This window comes from Motacilla alba, chromosome 1 (assembly GCF_015832195.1).
Source record: "Motacilla alba alba isolate MOTALB_02 chromosome 1, Motacilla_alba_V1.0_pri, whole genome shotgun sequence".
Lineage (NCBI taxonomy): Eukaryota > Metazoa > Chordata > Aves > Passeriformes > Motacillidae > Motacilla > Motacilla alba.
Genome location: NC_052016.1, coordinates 110,171,125 through 110,186,606, shown reverse-complemented (window position 1 = coordinate 110,186,606; position 15,482 = coordinate 110,171,125). Strand labels below are relative to the sequence as shown.

The 15,482-nt window shown below is 38.4% G+C and overlaps 1 protein-coding gene across 5 annotated transcripts in view; it reads right to left on the bottom strand.

Annotated features, from left to right (window-relative positions):
• The window catches only part of CNKSR2 (connector enhancer of kinase suppressor of Ras 2), a 206,790-nt gene that overhangs the window by 37,174 nt on the left and 154,134 nt on the right, over nt 1–15,482 (bottom strand). For all 5 annotated transcript variants that reach the window (XM_038148923.1, XM_038148914.1, XM_038148931.1 and 2 more), the window contains 4 exons: nt 13,935–14,006; nt 8,164–8,231; nt 3,499–3,599; nt 1,791–2,328 (listed from right to left, as the gene is read on the bottom strand). In XM_038148923.1, coding sequence (XP_038004851.1) covers nt 1,791–2,328; nt 3,499–3,599; nt 8,164–8,231; nt 13,935–14,006 — 779 coding nt within the window. The remainder of the gene's footprint in view (nt 1–1,790; nt 2,329–3,498; nt 3,600–8,163; nt 8,232–13,934; nt 14,007–15,482) is intronic.

Here is a 15,482-nt window from a genome sequence, read left to right as displayed (position 1 = left end):
AGAAACTCCTCACTCAAATAAAAAATATAAGTATATGCATACAGGGAGACCACTTCAAAAATTACCTTTGTTCTCCTTTTCTGGAAATTAGTACAGAAGGATGGAGAAAAGCCCCAGTCCATTAAATCAAGCACTAGCCTCTAACGAGTAATTAGCATGCTATAAAATGCTACAACCAGGTACACAAAGGCATTGAAATTGAGATTTAAAACACCTAAAAAAGCCCTTAGAACTTGCAATGGTATCTGTAAGTAGTGCCCAAACAGCACAGCAAAGCCAGTGGAAAGTCTTTTTGACCCTTTCCATTTTCAGTAAGGACTTTTAAATTTTTTTTTTTATATTTCTATCAGTAAAAACTCTTTTGAAAACCAAATCTGAAGGGTAAAAATAGGACAAAATGTGCTGCACGGCTGATGAAATTTAACCCTGATAATTAGACAGCTTAATTTCACAGTCAGTAAGAATCTAATACTACCCTAATAAATGTATCAGTTTTTTTGCGAAGTGTCATGCATGAACACAATTGAAATAGGGCCTTTTTAAACTTTTAATGACATCAAATTTAATTTCTATAAAAGAAACCACTGTTTTCTCAAAGCACCAGAAGAAAGTATAGAATTGGAGATGTTTAGAAGGTAATGCCTAAAGCATAAGGGCAATGGAAAACTTTTGATCTCTCCCAAGTATACTAAATAACATCTCCATGAATTTTAATGCTCAACAAAGGCGCTAACTTTAATGAATCAACTCAGGTAGGTAGTAATACAAAACTTTTATTACCCTTTCCTCTCTCTTAACCATTATTGTACTTCTTTGCTGCAGTGAAAAAGCTGAATTTGAAGGAACAGATAGCAGAGACCCTTGGAGAGCTTCAAGGGCTAGCCTGCCTTCTTTGCCTCTTCAGACAACTTAATTGCAGTGCAACCCCACAAATCATGAGTGCAGGCTTCAGCAACTGACCCTACAACCTGGGCATGGACTCAACGTTGCTAGCAGCACATGCTGAGAAGCTCCACAAATGACAGTGAAGGACAGAGCATGAAACAGACACAAAAATGTGTTTACATGTTTAGGAGGGGCAGGGACCTTCCCAAACTCCTGGTTATTTGGATTATGTTTGATAAGTAGCACTAATAGCTATGGAGTTTATGCGCCAGGTAACTGACAGTTACTCAGCATTATGATTTTTTTTTTAAGCCTCACTGGTCACAGTTGTTCTCTATTATTTTTTTTTTTTTTGTTTGTTTGAAATGCTTTTTGAATTTCTTTCCTTAAAAATCCCAATGAGAGGAACTGGGGAAAATACCTTCTCTTTTTCAACTTCTTACAGATTTTGGGATCTCTTGTGACCTGCCTGCCTGGATCCTGAACAATCACAGCCCGACTGCACTCCAGGATTCACCAAGAGGTTTTTACAGCTCAGATGGGGCTGGCTGGAAATCTTACCAACTACGTCCCTTAAACACATGTGTGTCATTGGAGGAGAATACTGTACAAGTGTAAATGTGAACAAAGCACGGAAGCAAAATCCATTTACGCTAAGGATTACTAGAAGGGGATTGGTGACCAGCCTACAGGGAAATGCCTGGTGATCGTGAGAGGTCATGCAGCACTCTGCTAATTAGGCCTCATACGTCAGGCAGACCAAAGAGGTGTGCAACAAGGGGGACCTGGTAAAACATAGGGGATGTTGAAAGACTGTTGGGGATATTTGATAGGAAAAAGGAAAACCAACCTCTACATTACACAAACAGGACACTTGAAAAGTCACAGAAATATCCCATACTTACTTTTATCTTCCTGGTTTTCTTCTGCTGGTTTGCCTTCCTCTTCCTCTTCCTCCTCCACCTCCTTCTGCTGTGCTTCTTCGTGGTGGTCGGCAGCACCGACCGAGAGGCTCTGGCAGCAATGGTTGAAGCCGCTGTCCCGAGGCAGAGTGAAACTTCGGGGCTTTCCCCCGTTCCCGTTCAGCACTTGCATCCGCTCACCCTCCACCAGAGGGAAGGGGCCGTAGTGGTCTTGCAGGTGGCACTTCTGGGTGGGCAAGGTCGACTGCCGCCGGTGCTCGGGGGACACCACGGCCACCTCGGAGAACACCGAGTCCTCCAGCGGCAGCGTCTGCAGGTAGTGCAGTCCCGAGCTCGTGAGCGGCGTCTCGATGAGGTCCTGCCAGGAGCGCCGCTGGCTCGCCGTCTTGCGCACCGGGGACTCGGTGGCGCTGCCGGCCACCTCCGGGCGGAACTCCTCGTGCGACGACTGCGACTGGGACGTCTCCGTGGACGACAGGCGGCTGTGCTTGGGCTCCACGTAGGGGCTTGTGCAGCTCATCTGCAACGTCAGCAACGAGCAACCTTCAGATCAACGCACAGCGAGACCTGCTGCTAATAATAACCTGTCACTTTCCATTATCAGCCATGGCACCCAGTTCATTAATAAGTTGCAAACTTACCTAATTAACCTGTCCTGATCCTAATTTTAATGCTTACCCATGTCTGTACGTCACACCTGTAGGTCAAATACTGATAGTTATTCACAGTATCTTTACTATTCACTTAATCCATAAAATAAGCCATGAAAATCTGCAGAAAACTTCACAAAATAGTGCAAAATATGGCACTATGGAAGGAAGACACAGAAGAGATGTACCCGAATCATTCAAAACCTTAAAAATACTATCCAAATGCTTGTTATCCTATTTTGCTTCTCTTTTGGAATCATGCTTGCAGTGCTTCAGTACTGTCATTCAAAGGTCTATAATTTTGTAAGATAAAGTACTGCCTTCAAATTAAACATCATGAAAGATCTCTTTCCCCTGAATTTCCAGGTTGTTCATTCAAAAAACCATATCCAAGTAAGATGCATTAGTTAACACTAAGTATGCAGAGATGAAAGTTTAAATTTCCAGTGGAGAGTAAGTTAGTGGTCTGTAATATAGTTTCATACCAACAACTGCTTCAAGAAAAAAAAAATCCCCCTTTTTTCTAATTTATATTTCTCTATAACAGAAACCTACTTTTTCACAATAAGAGAGCACCTGGTATTTCTGTTTGCAATACAAGACAGAACATTTTTATGCTGGCATTTCTCTGGAAATTCAAGTGTAATTTGTTACTGTGATGCTTCACAGCACAACTGCTGGAGCCTTAGAGAAGAGTCTGTGTTGTTCCTGAGGTAATAACATTTCCTCAGAAAGTTGCTAAGAGGGTGGTGAGGGATTGCATGGATGAGTAGCTGTCCATCATGAATGAAGAACAAGAAGAAAGACTACTGTAACTTAATCTATTTTGTACAGCAAGTGGGATTATAAATCCCTGTTCTCTACAAACCGGCGGAAACAGCAACAACGGTCATCGAAGTCTGCAATGTGTGTTGCTCAACCAATGCCTTAAGTCAAGCACTGACTAAAAAACCACATGGTCGAGCTCCATCCTGGGCAGGAGCGCAGGCAGAGGTGGCACTTTGGGCACACATTCCTAGGGACAGCGGCAGGTGACTCACCGAAGGTGGCCGTGGGTACGTGTCGTACGGGGGCGGGGGGCTGTCCTGCTTCGGGGTTGATGGAGTGTCAGCCTCCTCCTTGTCACTCTCGCTCCAGTAATCTACAAGTCACACAAGGATCAGGTCAAAAACTGCCGACACATTTTGATGCAGTTTTGTATCAGAGATTTGCTTTCAAAAAAGCAACACGAAACTCCTCCTTTGGTATTACTGGCAGTGAAATACCACGATGCTGATGCTGTCAGTGTTAGCTGCTGCAACTTGGAATTGTCTTAATCTAATGAGGGAAAATGCTAAACATTATGGGGTATACTAAACCTAATGTCTCATTACAGAGCTATTGAACAACAACATGAAAATGAGTCACAAATTTAACTCTTGTGCACACCTTATAAATGCAACAGGCATAGAGAATACTCTTAATATGTGTATCAGACTTTCAAATATTTATACAGCCACAAAAATAATTATGATTGGACATTTCTTGGCTGAAAAATACTGAAATATTTTTTGAACAGAAATTATTAAAAACATAGCTCTGCTAAAGTCTTGTGGATTGCAAATAACATCAACAAATGTATTTAACCAACTGGAAAATCAAACAAGTAGGAGTTAACGCATCCCTGAATAATCAGTGCTATTTTTCTACCCATTTTCTCCATTATTTTCTACCAGTTAGACATGTTTTTCAGTGTAATGTCTAATAACAAGCAGTGGTATTTAAGGCAAGACAAACAAAAACTTTAGATCATATATCTGCTTCATAAAACAGCTGCTGCCCTGTTGTCCATGCAAGAACATAAAGATGATATGGTAAGGAAAAATATGACAATGACATTTAGGAACAGAATTCAAAAAGAAGGATGAGAAAGTATAAAGGACATAGATTGTGTGGGTTAAGTTTAAAGTTTAATTAAAACATTTCATTTTTTCAGGAAATCAAGTCTTGGCCAAGCTTATTTCAAAGGAGAAAACATAGAAGAATATACTACATGGGAATTTATTCTTTTACAAATATTTTTGAAGTAGAACAGCATCGAACTAAAAGGACACTGAACCTTAATATTTCCTGCAAAAAAAACCAAACCCTAGTTAACTGCTGACTCAGCTCAAGACAGACAATTATTAACATTTTTGCACATTGTAAGACTTAAGCAAATTTCTGTTGTCACTTTGTTTCTGACTGTATTACCTTCCAGTATTTGGGTAAATCACTGTACGACAGGACACTGTAGCTCAGACTGCTCACAGATTAATCACAGGTAATTTTCACTTCACCTCAAGTGTTCAACAAAATGCATCATTTACTACTCTCTCTTTGATAGATAAGGAGAAAAAGACTGACTGCTGCTTCACAAATGATCTAAACTAAAAATCTGAGCTGGTACCACATGTAATTTTGCCTTTAATGATTTTTATTTATGATTACTGTATTGTATGATCAATGATCTACCATATTTAATCTTATTCAAGACTTAAAGCATAAACTTACCTTTAAATGACATCATCTTGGAACAGGAGTCTCTATAGTTTTGTATTTTTTTAGATTTTAGTATTGGTGGGGACAGTCTTATTTATCTATTCAATTTTTCCACACAATAGCAATTCTTTTTTTAATCTGAGCCTTTTCATTTGCTTCCTGCAAGCTTACAGCTGAGACATTCTCTTTAAACAGTATAATAAATAAGTTGCATAAATAAAGCTTTTATGACTACAAAATAAAAAAATCCGAACAGTTAAGTCCCTAGACATCTGCAAATAATTATTCTCTGGTGAATGAAAGACTAAATCAGTGAAAACTCTTTTTCTAAATAAATCCTAGTTTTAAGAAAACTTGTTTCCAGCAACTTAAAAGAGCTGAAAATATTGGCACGTAGGCATGTTTGTTCCTACTGCAGCAAAGCCTAATGGTGTGCTGAGTGGTGAGAGAACTGTCAGAACTGCATTGTTCAGTGACATTTCTGCAGACTTGAAGCTCAACTGTTTATTCTGAAAGCAAAATTTAGCAGTCTCAGTGCAGGTTCCAATTTTGGCTAAAAATACGAAGGTGTTCCTCTTGTCAAATCCATATAGAAGAGAACACTGGAGGATGATGCTTTTGCACACCTTATCTCAGACAGGGAATTCTGTTGGCAGCCTATAGCTTGTCTTGAAAATTTCTGCAGTAACAGGGGTCAGTTTTCAGATAAATAGTATGAAAATGGCCTCGCACCAATTGTTATAAATGCTCTGCTTTTGGCAACTGACTCATTAGAGTCCATCTAAAACATGTATGATGCTATGAAACACTTGCTGGATTTCTCTCTGTAGATTTGTCCAATTCAGTGATGGACAAGCTCTATGCATCAGGCATATTTTGAAAGTTTTCTCAATGACTAACAGACTGAATACATTATATGTAAACCAACACTGATCTGCCATTTCCTGGGTAAATATACTCTATTTATATAAACTAGGGTTTTTTTCCCTCTGATTCATGTGACTGGAAAGTATATAACTTCTCCATCCAAGGAAGTCCCTTGATGTATTGCTAACATGCATTGTATTTCATATGAAAAGCTGAAGGTATTTTTATAAAAATGTTCTGTACAGAATGTAACATTTTATTCAGCAGTACACCCACCATTCGATGATTCGTGCATCTCTGAAGCTCTTGAAATATATTTATGAACTTTAGATTCAGAACCATTGAACTCTTAATTGAGACAGATTTGACAGCTCCTGTGGAATTGTTTCAGAGGTTTTATAAAGCTTTGCTGCAAAGGGCTGAACCGCACAGAAATAAAAGAGCTTTTGTCAAATCAAATATGCAGATGACAATTGGTACAGTCACTGAGTATAGAAAATTCCAGCTTCACAATTTCTATAATTGCAAAAATGCTTGAAGTGATAGAGAGGTTTTACTTTGCTAACTTGATGCCTCTGCTAATTAGGGACACTATTGAGCTGTGTAACAGCCCTTGTGCTGGGAGCCAGTCACCAGAGGCATTAAAACAGGGTAGAGCATGGAGGGGAGAATGTGATACTGCCTCCCACACTAAACACAACCAAGCAACACAAAGAGGGTACAGTTCTACCTACCTGCCTACAACAAACCAACATGAGTGAATGGTGTTAGAGTGGTAATAAACTCTGTCAGTGCCTAAGATATAATTTGCATAGTCAGTGGGGATTCACTGATTATCTTCAATAGGGAGACATTTTAATAATAAGCTACATGAGGCCTGGATGCACATCATCTCATGTCTACCTGGATCATCTGCTATTTTATTACTTAGTCATTTCTTTGTAGCAAAAATATTTCTCCACGTCCATCTGGATTTTGAAAGGTGTATCATGTATAATTGTGCATTTGGACAGCACGAGCATAATGTACACCTTTTCACTTACTGTCCCACATGGCTTTGTAATTCTAGTGCCAACCTGCTGTCAATAAAAATTGTAATTTAGCTTTGAATGCCAAAACAGAGGATTTCCTCGAAGACTCTGAGACTCAGAGTTTGTTCACAGCCTCTTCAAGCAGTGACAACAGATGGTACACAGGTTCTTTCAAACAGGTTACTGTAGTGCTGCTTAGGAAATATGATTCCCAAACTGATTTCCAGGTCTGGTAAGGCACCGAGTACATGACTGAAGAATAGTGAGCATGGTGCTGCTACCGTGGGCTGTGTGAATGCAGAGGGCCTGGTGTCAAAAATGACATGAGTTTTTTGGCCCAAACCCCAAAATCTTTCTGATGAAGGCTTCAGAGCCACAGAAGTAAAAACTGAGGTTTTGACTGAGTGGGAAGCAGGCAGACAGGCATCTGGATAAGCTCTGGATCATCACGATCACTGCGATTTTCCAGTGCCTGCTGCTGGGTACATATGTTAAAAAGAGCATGAATTCATAAGGTATCTGCTTGCCAAAGCAGATACTTAGATAGGAACCCTTCTGTGCATCCATGTCACTGGCAATTCTAAGAAACAACCTCCACAACACAATTGGACCAGCCCTTTCTTTTTTCTGTCGGCAAATACAATTTCTACTGCAACAGTTCAAAGAAAATCAACACATTATTTTATATATGCTGCTTTTTCAACCCATTAAATATTAGGCATAAAAAAATAAACATGTAAAATGTTGTAAGCCTACAACTCCAAGTGAAATGCCAGCAGGGCTGTAGTAACACACTGCAATACAGTAAAACCAGCAGGAATCACAAAATTTAAGTGGCCTCAAAGTCCTTAGAGTAAATCCAATTATCTCAACAGGCTTTAGAAAAATTGTTTTGTTCCCAAGACCAATTTCATGCACTCCTGCCCTCTGTGAATCCAATGCAATGTTTCAAATCTTTTTTTTAGCCTCCAGATTCTTAAGTTTCTTCTGATAAGGGATACAGATTCATTGGTACCATACAGTGGAGCTTACTGGCAGTATATCTGCTTTTTTTGCTATCTTTTTCAGCCTTCTCAGAAATAATCTCAGAAGTGCCTGCAGATCAGAGTCTGAAGGAATTAGTCAGAACTCCTGACAGAGAAGGAATTCTCTAAAGTAATAACAGCAATACCCATATGTGATTTGCTTTCAGAAGACGAGAATGAGGCCTGATACACAGCAGGGAAAAGAGAACAGATGAACTTGTGATAAGAACTGACAGAAGAAGCCAAAATAACAACACATTACCTTGCTCTTGTTTGATCCTCTCTCTTTCTGCATAGCCAGCAGCAAGCATGTTAATTCTGTTGAGCCATCTGAAATAATATTAAAAAAAGCAGTGATACCGATCCAGCCTCTTAATTTTTGCATGCATTTCTAGCAAAAACAAAGCTAGAAGCATCTGAAGGAGATTAAGGACAATGTTATTTTTCATATCAGACAGCTGTTCTCTTTGATACTCTTATTCAGGGAGTCTCCAAAGATCTACGATTTTGCTGTTGAACAAACTGTTTTCACAGCAAGGATTTTATTTCAGATGGAAAACCATGTATGATGTCAAACATCTGTAAAATAAAGGATTTAGAGATAATCAAAGAGTTGTTAAGTCTGCTGCTCACAGATATGCCATCACACAAATACTCCTGCTGTTCTGATTTCTTAAGAACAAATACCACTTTTCAGAGATTGAAGCAATATTTTAAGGCCTGAATTGGCAACTTAACAGAGGAACAGAGCAGAAAACAGCAGTAAAAAGAACAGGTTCACTCCCAAACAGACATTGTGGTTTAATTATGCCATTATGTTTTAGAGCTTACCTACAGTGCCACGTACAAAGAGAAGGAGGCATATCAGAAATCACTTTTGTGTTAGTGTCAGAGAAATGCAGGGAGCAAGATAGCTGCTTCAATGCAATTCACATCGAAGGTTTTAATCCCAATTTAGCTTTGAAAAAGTGCTTCCATAAACTATACAAAAAACCCCAGCACCCAAACACACACAAGAAAACCAACTCAAAAAACCCAATCCAAAAAGCAAATGAGCTATTGCTGCTCTCTTCTAGTAGGGCTGTCATTGCCAAGCATACACTGAACTGTCTGTAGCAGGGCAGCTTCAACCTGTGCTCTTCCCCCATGGGGCTCTCAGTGTATTCATTAGCCAAATGCTTACACTGAATCAGGTCCTTCATCAACGAGGCTTGAAACCACCATGGCAATCTCCCGTGTTGTCCATTCCATGGTAAACCTGGAATTACTTGCTCCAGTCAACCCACAGTCAGAATCTGACAGGCCTGGTCTGCCAACCTACTGGCTTGCAATTTAACTGCTAGGGTATACAAAAAGACAACTCCAGTCGGGTTGGGGTTTTCTTCAGGAATGGGAAGCCCCCATTTCAGAAACCTGGGCCTGATGGGTTTTGTTTGCATACTGCATGCACAGAAACAGGATGTTTGTCTCAGCAGAGGACATACCTTTGTAATGTCTCCTGCATGCCTGTCTTCAAGACATTGCAGTGCAGAGCAAGCATCAAATCATAAAATACAGTTGCTTTCCTAGAAATTAACTGCTGTCATCATGGAGTCAGAGAACAATAGAATGCTTTAGGCTGGAAGGATCTTAAACATCTTCTAGTTACAAATCCCCCTGGCATGGACAGGGACACTTTCCACTGACTGCCACTGTCTTGCACAAACAGTGACCACATTTTTGATCTGTAAACCACATTAATGATCCATAAATCATTGTACATTGGGAAGAAAATTAGGGATTTGCTCCTAAAGTGATTACAGAATACTTCATGTTACTACACAATCAAAATTTCAGCCAGAAGAATAGGAAGCTGAAGAGGACACTTAGAATTTGAGTTGTAATTGTTAGGAAGTAGCATACAGTCATAAAAAGAAGCAGGACACAGGAACAGAAATCCAACAAACCTCATCTCAGACAATGATGTTACACCTTCGAAGCCAAAAGATGATCCACTACAAAGCTATATTTTAGGCTCACATTTTTGATATGTGAAGACCTGGCTCTGCCAGCTCAAATCAGAGGCACAGAGGCAGGGACCTCACCCAAAGCACTCCAGCCCCGTGCTGCAGAGGGACCAGCAAAGGTCCCAGACTTGTCTGTGCCCAAAGGGTAAAGCAGCACAAGATGACAAGCATCTGCTCTGTCAAATGGCATGGCAGACAGTGGGGATGGTGCTTTGCTTGCCTCTCACCTATTCAGGGTTTCATGTTCCCAGTTCAACCCCCGGTTTACCACCCTCACCTGCACTGCCAGCAGGGAACAGCAACCAATGAATCCCCACAGGGTAGGGCTGCTGACCACAAAGCATTAGACAACTGAGTTATAAGGGTTCTCCTGTCCTTCATTCTGTCCTAAACATGAGATAGCATTTCCTGGTAAGTTTGCTTATTATTGAGGTAACCAATTAAATTAATGAACACTCAACTGACAGTCAATTGATGCTGCTCACAGAGATGACAGATGACTGTTTCTAGGAAAGCATTATTTCCTGAAAAATAAAATCTAATGAGAGCCCAGGAAATGTGTAGCACTCTCTCACTCTTGAGAGAGACAGCAGACTGACTTCACCTTTCATGAATCTCTGCAGGTCACGATCTGTGTTGAGGTCTGCACTATGACCTGCAGTGCCTGTGGGGTGAACCAGAAGGTGGCTGTAACCACTGATGTGGTTGTACACTGTGAACAACCACAGCTTTTGAGCAGTTTGCCAGTCTGTTAACTAAAGGAATGGTATTGACTTCTTCTTCTGCATATTTTCTGATATGTGGCTGCTAAAGCTTCTTCAGCTAGAGTTAGTATTATTTTAATACAGCATGGCCAGAGTTCTGGTTTGTTCAAGTTAGAATTGTATGAGAAATCCAACACACTGGTCTTGTATCAAAGAGGAAATGTACAGATCTCCTGCAGAATGGAAGAGGAGTAATACCTGCCTGGGTTACAATGCACTGGGGACAAAAGTTCCAATCATACAGCTACACAAATTTTTCTCAATACACATATTAATAGATACAAAGCCCTAGGCCATGGGAAGATTTCTTTCTTTCTTCCCTTCAGTGTGTGTGTGTGTGTCCTGGTAGGCACTATAACCTTTGGAGGGCAAGAGGCCAAGAAAATACCACTTCTTTACAGCAAATGCAGCTTCAATTTTCTTGTGAGAATTCTGTTTTCTAGGTATGACAATAAATACAGTGTCACTGGTAACTGCAGCAGTCATTCAGGTGTCTTTTTTTTTTTTTCTTTTTAAGAACAGCACATTCATTTCTTGTCAGTATTTAATTAAAACAGTTTTATGACACATAGAAGAAGGTTAAAACTCCCTGACTTTCTGCAGATCTGAAATTTCTGTAAGGAAGGATGCACAGTACTCTCACAGACTAGTAGGAAACATTGCTCTGTCTTATCTCACATTCAGGTAGATGCAATACTTTCAGACAAAGCATGGTGTCACATTCTCCTTAATGATAAACCTTAAGGCTGTGGGATGAACTTGCTGTATGGGAATTTGGATACCTTAGAGTGTCTATGAATACCTGAATGCAGTTTAACCAGAGTGAAGAGAATAACAATGAATTTCCAAGCAACACGTTTCCATGACCATGCATTTACACTAGAAAAAGTTCTTTGCATCTATAAAGGATATTCTGTCGTCCTTCTCACATGGAAAAAGCATCCTAACAGGTAAAATGAACATTTTGCTGGCATGACCATATGGACCAAAGGGACTTCAGATGCCACAACAACAAAATTCAGTGATTACAGCTCCCCAGACTCCTTACCAGCACCATGGTGTGGCACAGTCATAAAAGTAGTAAGAAATTTGAATAGTGACAGAATTACCTGAGATTAAAACACCCATTTTATGTGAGTAGATACACACAAACAAAAACTTCACAGCTGGAAAACATTTTTTAAAATATAAACAACTGAATCATTTTATACAAGGGATGAACCATTTTGAACTTTCAGTCATCCTATGCATTAGCAGTTTCCTACTGTTGCTTCTTCTGCTTCAAGTATAAACAAAATTGAAATGATTGCCTCATACATAACTAGAACTTATGTCAGAAACTTGACCAAAAAACCCCATAAAATGATCAAAAGAGAATTAATGTAACTTCATAATTTCATTCTGAGTTTTACTTCATCTAGGCTTCAAAATACTTTTAGACAGGAAGTATTTTATTATCCCTGCATTTGAAAAACTATTTTTCAGTCACTTTTTTTCCTATCTGTTGAGTTATTGGAATATTTGTAAAAGTGAGCTAATTTTTATAAGACATTAAACAAAGAGATAAAATAAATTTCTTCGGTGAGACTCTGATGGCAACTCAAATGTAAGAATTTTAAGTAATTCCACAGAGTCTGACAGAGTTTGAATTTACAGAGTTTGAATTTACATGTGTATAACTCATCCAAACTTTGTCAAGCTCATTCTAAAGGAGCTAATTCAAAATATGATAAAAAAGATTATTTGTGGTGGAAAGATAAAAATATTTTAATTCCTGGGTTTTACACTGTGCAATATATTTTTAAATATTGCTGCACATTTGCTGATGCTTTCTGATTACTGAAAAAAATATATAAATTTCTATCCTGATAAAGAAGGTGCCTTGTCATACTGAGTGAGGACCTGCTGACATAAATGTTTCAGCTACTGCTGTTTTTCAGGATATGTTGAATATAAACCATGCCATTATTCTGTTTGCTGCACAACAAACTGCATTTTGAGTGACTGCTTTGACAGAATTATCAAGGAAAGGCAAGCCTAAATTTTCACAAACCAATAAAATGGTTTTAAGTTTTCTGACTGTGAAGAGACTTCTGAAGTGAGCCTCAGTCATGCACAAACTTCTGAAAAATGTTAACAGACAGCTATTTCTAAAGGAAAGCAGGCACAGTGTAGTATCAGCATGCCTTTCCACCCAAATATTATCAGCAATGAACTGGCAGTATCCTGAAGGGGCTCTGCCAGGTATTTGAATTTAGTACACACAGGAGAGACTAAACCATGATTATAGGACTTGCTAAGTTTTGTTGATTCAGTTTTATCTCCTTTTCCCTCTGTTTTGAAAACAGCATTGGTCAGTGAGGATATCAACAGACATTTTCTAAGATAGAACAATTCTCAGGTTGCAATAATAGATTTTTGTTTGTGTCCTCTATCATTTGATGAAAATGGCATATTATTTTGAACTGAATTAATTTCCATTTATATTGTGAAAATAAATGAAATAAACCCTCTAATATTTGAATAAACATGGGATTCATGTTCTAATTTACCATTCAAATGAATTAAGAGGAATTGTGTTTATTTTGTGCTGAAGTCTTAATCATTCTGAAAAATTGCACAAGTGGCCAAGAACGGATACAATAAAGATTAGTATGCAAAGAACAAAGACTTAAGTCCTTGTTACTTTTGAAATGCTGTAATTTTTCCTATCAAATCTAATACAACCAAAGTTTCACTTCAAAATTTGTGGAAGTGGAGTGGATCTGCAAAATTCATTACTGGTAAACTCCACTCCTTTTTCAAGACTGGCATAAAAAAAACAGTGACTGCTTTAAATCTTTCTCCAACTTCTTAGTCCCTTCAGGACAAGAAACAGAAGGACTCCCAGAAGAAGCATCATGTGCTTGGGAGTATATAAGGGAATTGGAGATACCACACCTTTGCAGGTGCCACACAACCAAAACCAGAAACCTGGAATTGTGAAATTGTGTTTGGATGTTTTTTCACACACTATATTTATTTCTTTTTAGAAACATGGAATCATGTTTCAAACCTTCATATCAAAAAACGGAGTAATATTTTTGAATTAAATAATTAACATATGAAGCCAGTCATAAACAATGGTTCTCTGCACCTATTTTCTCAGTAATTAAACTTATGTTTTTAGACTAACAAGTAATTTGTTATACCTGTGTTATTAGTAGCTTCAAGAAGCATTACATTTAAGGAATGGGTCCTTGAACTTTGCTAGATTTCCTTACCTGTTCATATCATCTAGATGTTCAGCAGCAAAATAAAAACTTTTGATCTTAGGATGGCAGGCTTTGAATGCACTGTAGAGGAAAAACACAATTAAAAAAATGTAATGGCACATATCTTTTTGTTTTTGTTTTTCTGAAATGTAAGATCACATGGTCACCAAGGAATGAGATGAGTTCATATTTCTGCATGCCCCCAAACAGCGTATGAACATACAACTTTTAGGATTGTGCCAGGTTTCACCAAGTAAGTGCTCTTCAACTACCCTTCTAAATAATCCTTGATTCATATGTGCATAAATAATTGTTCAACCATCACCTGCAGCGTACTGTTAAGGACCATCAGTTAAGGATACAATTTTATGTATCAGGTAAATTTGCTGATATACATATAGCTATCCTTTTTTTCTGAACAGAAAATTGACTAAACAATTAATTCAATACAACAGTAAAATTCTCAGTCCTTGTGATTTCTCACATCCCAATGACTTTGACATTACCTTTAGCTCTAATGACTGCATTTCAAGCAGGAAATTGTGATGTGCTGATTGACTTCTGAAAAGCTGTCATAAATCAACAGTGTCTTCATGAGGTCATCCTAAGCAATGGGCAATTACATCTCATCTTTCCTTTCCACCAAAGTAATCAACATGACTGGGCTGAGAGAATTACTGCATTTCATACATAATATGAAATAAATTACTAGAAAGAATCTTTTAACTATGTTGGATAAAGATTTATGGTGAAGTGCCTGAAAATGCATTTGAAATAATGAATAATTTACAGTAGAGAATAATAATTTTGAGAATAATCTGAAGGTGTCTGTTAACAACCAAAAATGTAAAAGTCCCAAAGAAAATAAGGGAAACTGCAAACATGATACATGATGAGCATCAGCACCATTTTTCTGAGACATAATGGATTTTATATATATATATATATATATATATATATATATATATATACACACACACACATATGTAATGTAATAAAATAATTCTCACTCTCTAATCAACTGTGTCTCAGAAAAATGGCAATGACATTCTTCATGCTTATCATGCTTGCAATTTTCAGTTTATGTGTCTGTGTGCACACAGATGTACATGTATCTGTGTTTTAGAAATCAGGCCAATGAAATTGGTAACAGGAAAGTTACTGCTAGAGAAGCTAACATAACATTGAGACTACACAGATTCCTCTAACACATGACAGCAAACAGTGTCATGCAAGTCAAAGCAGATGTACAGCAACATCTGCTCAGTTTATAAAGACATCATCAAGTCACTGAGACCTAAAACTGGACTTCTTAAAACTCTCACAGCATCTGTCATCTGGATTCTTAGAAGGTTTTTTCCTTTTATCTGCCACCCAAGCAAAGAAGCTTAATAACCACATTTTATGTGCTGTTCTTCAACAGACACTAAATCAAGTAAAACCAAACCAAAACAATTCTAGCAGGTGCAATTCTGAAAAATGAGTTGACTTTATGCTGCTGCACTGGCAAAAAAACAATGAAGCACTTTAGCCATGTGGCCCAAGGACACAGGACAA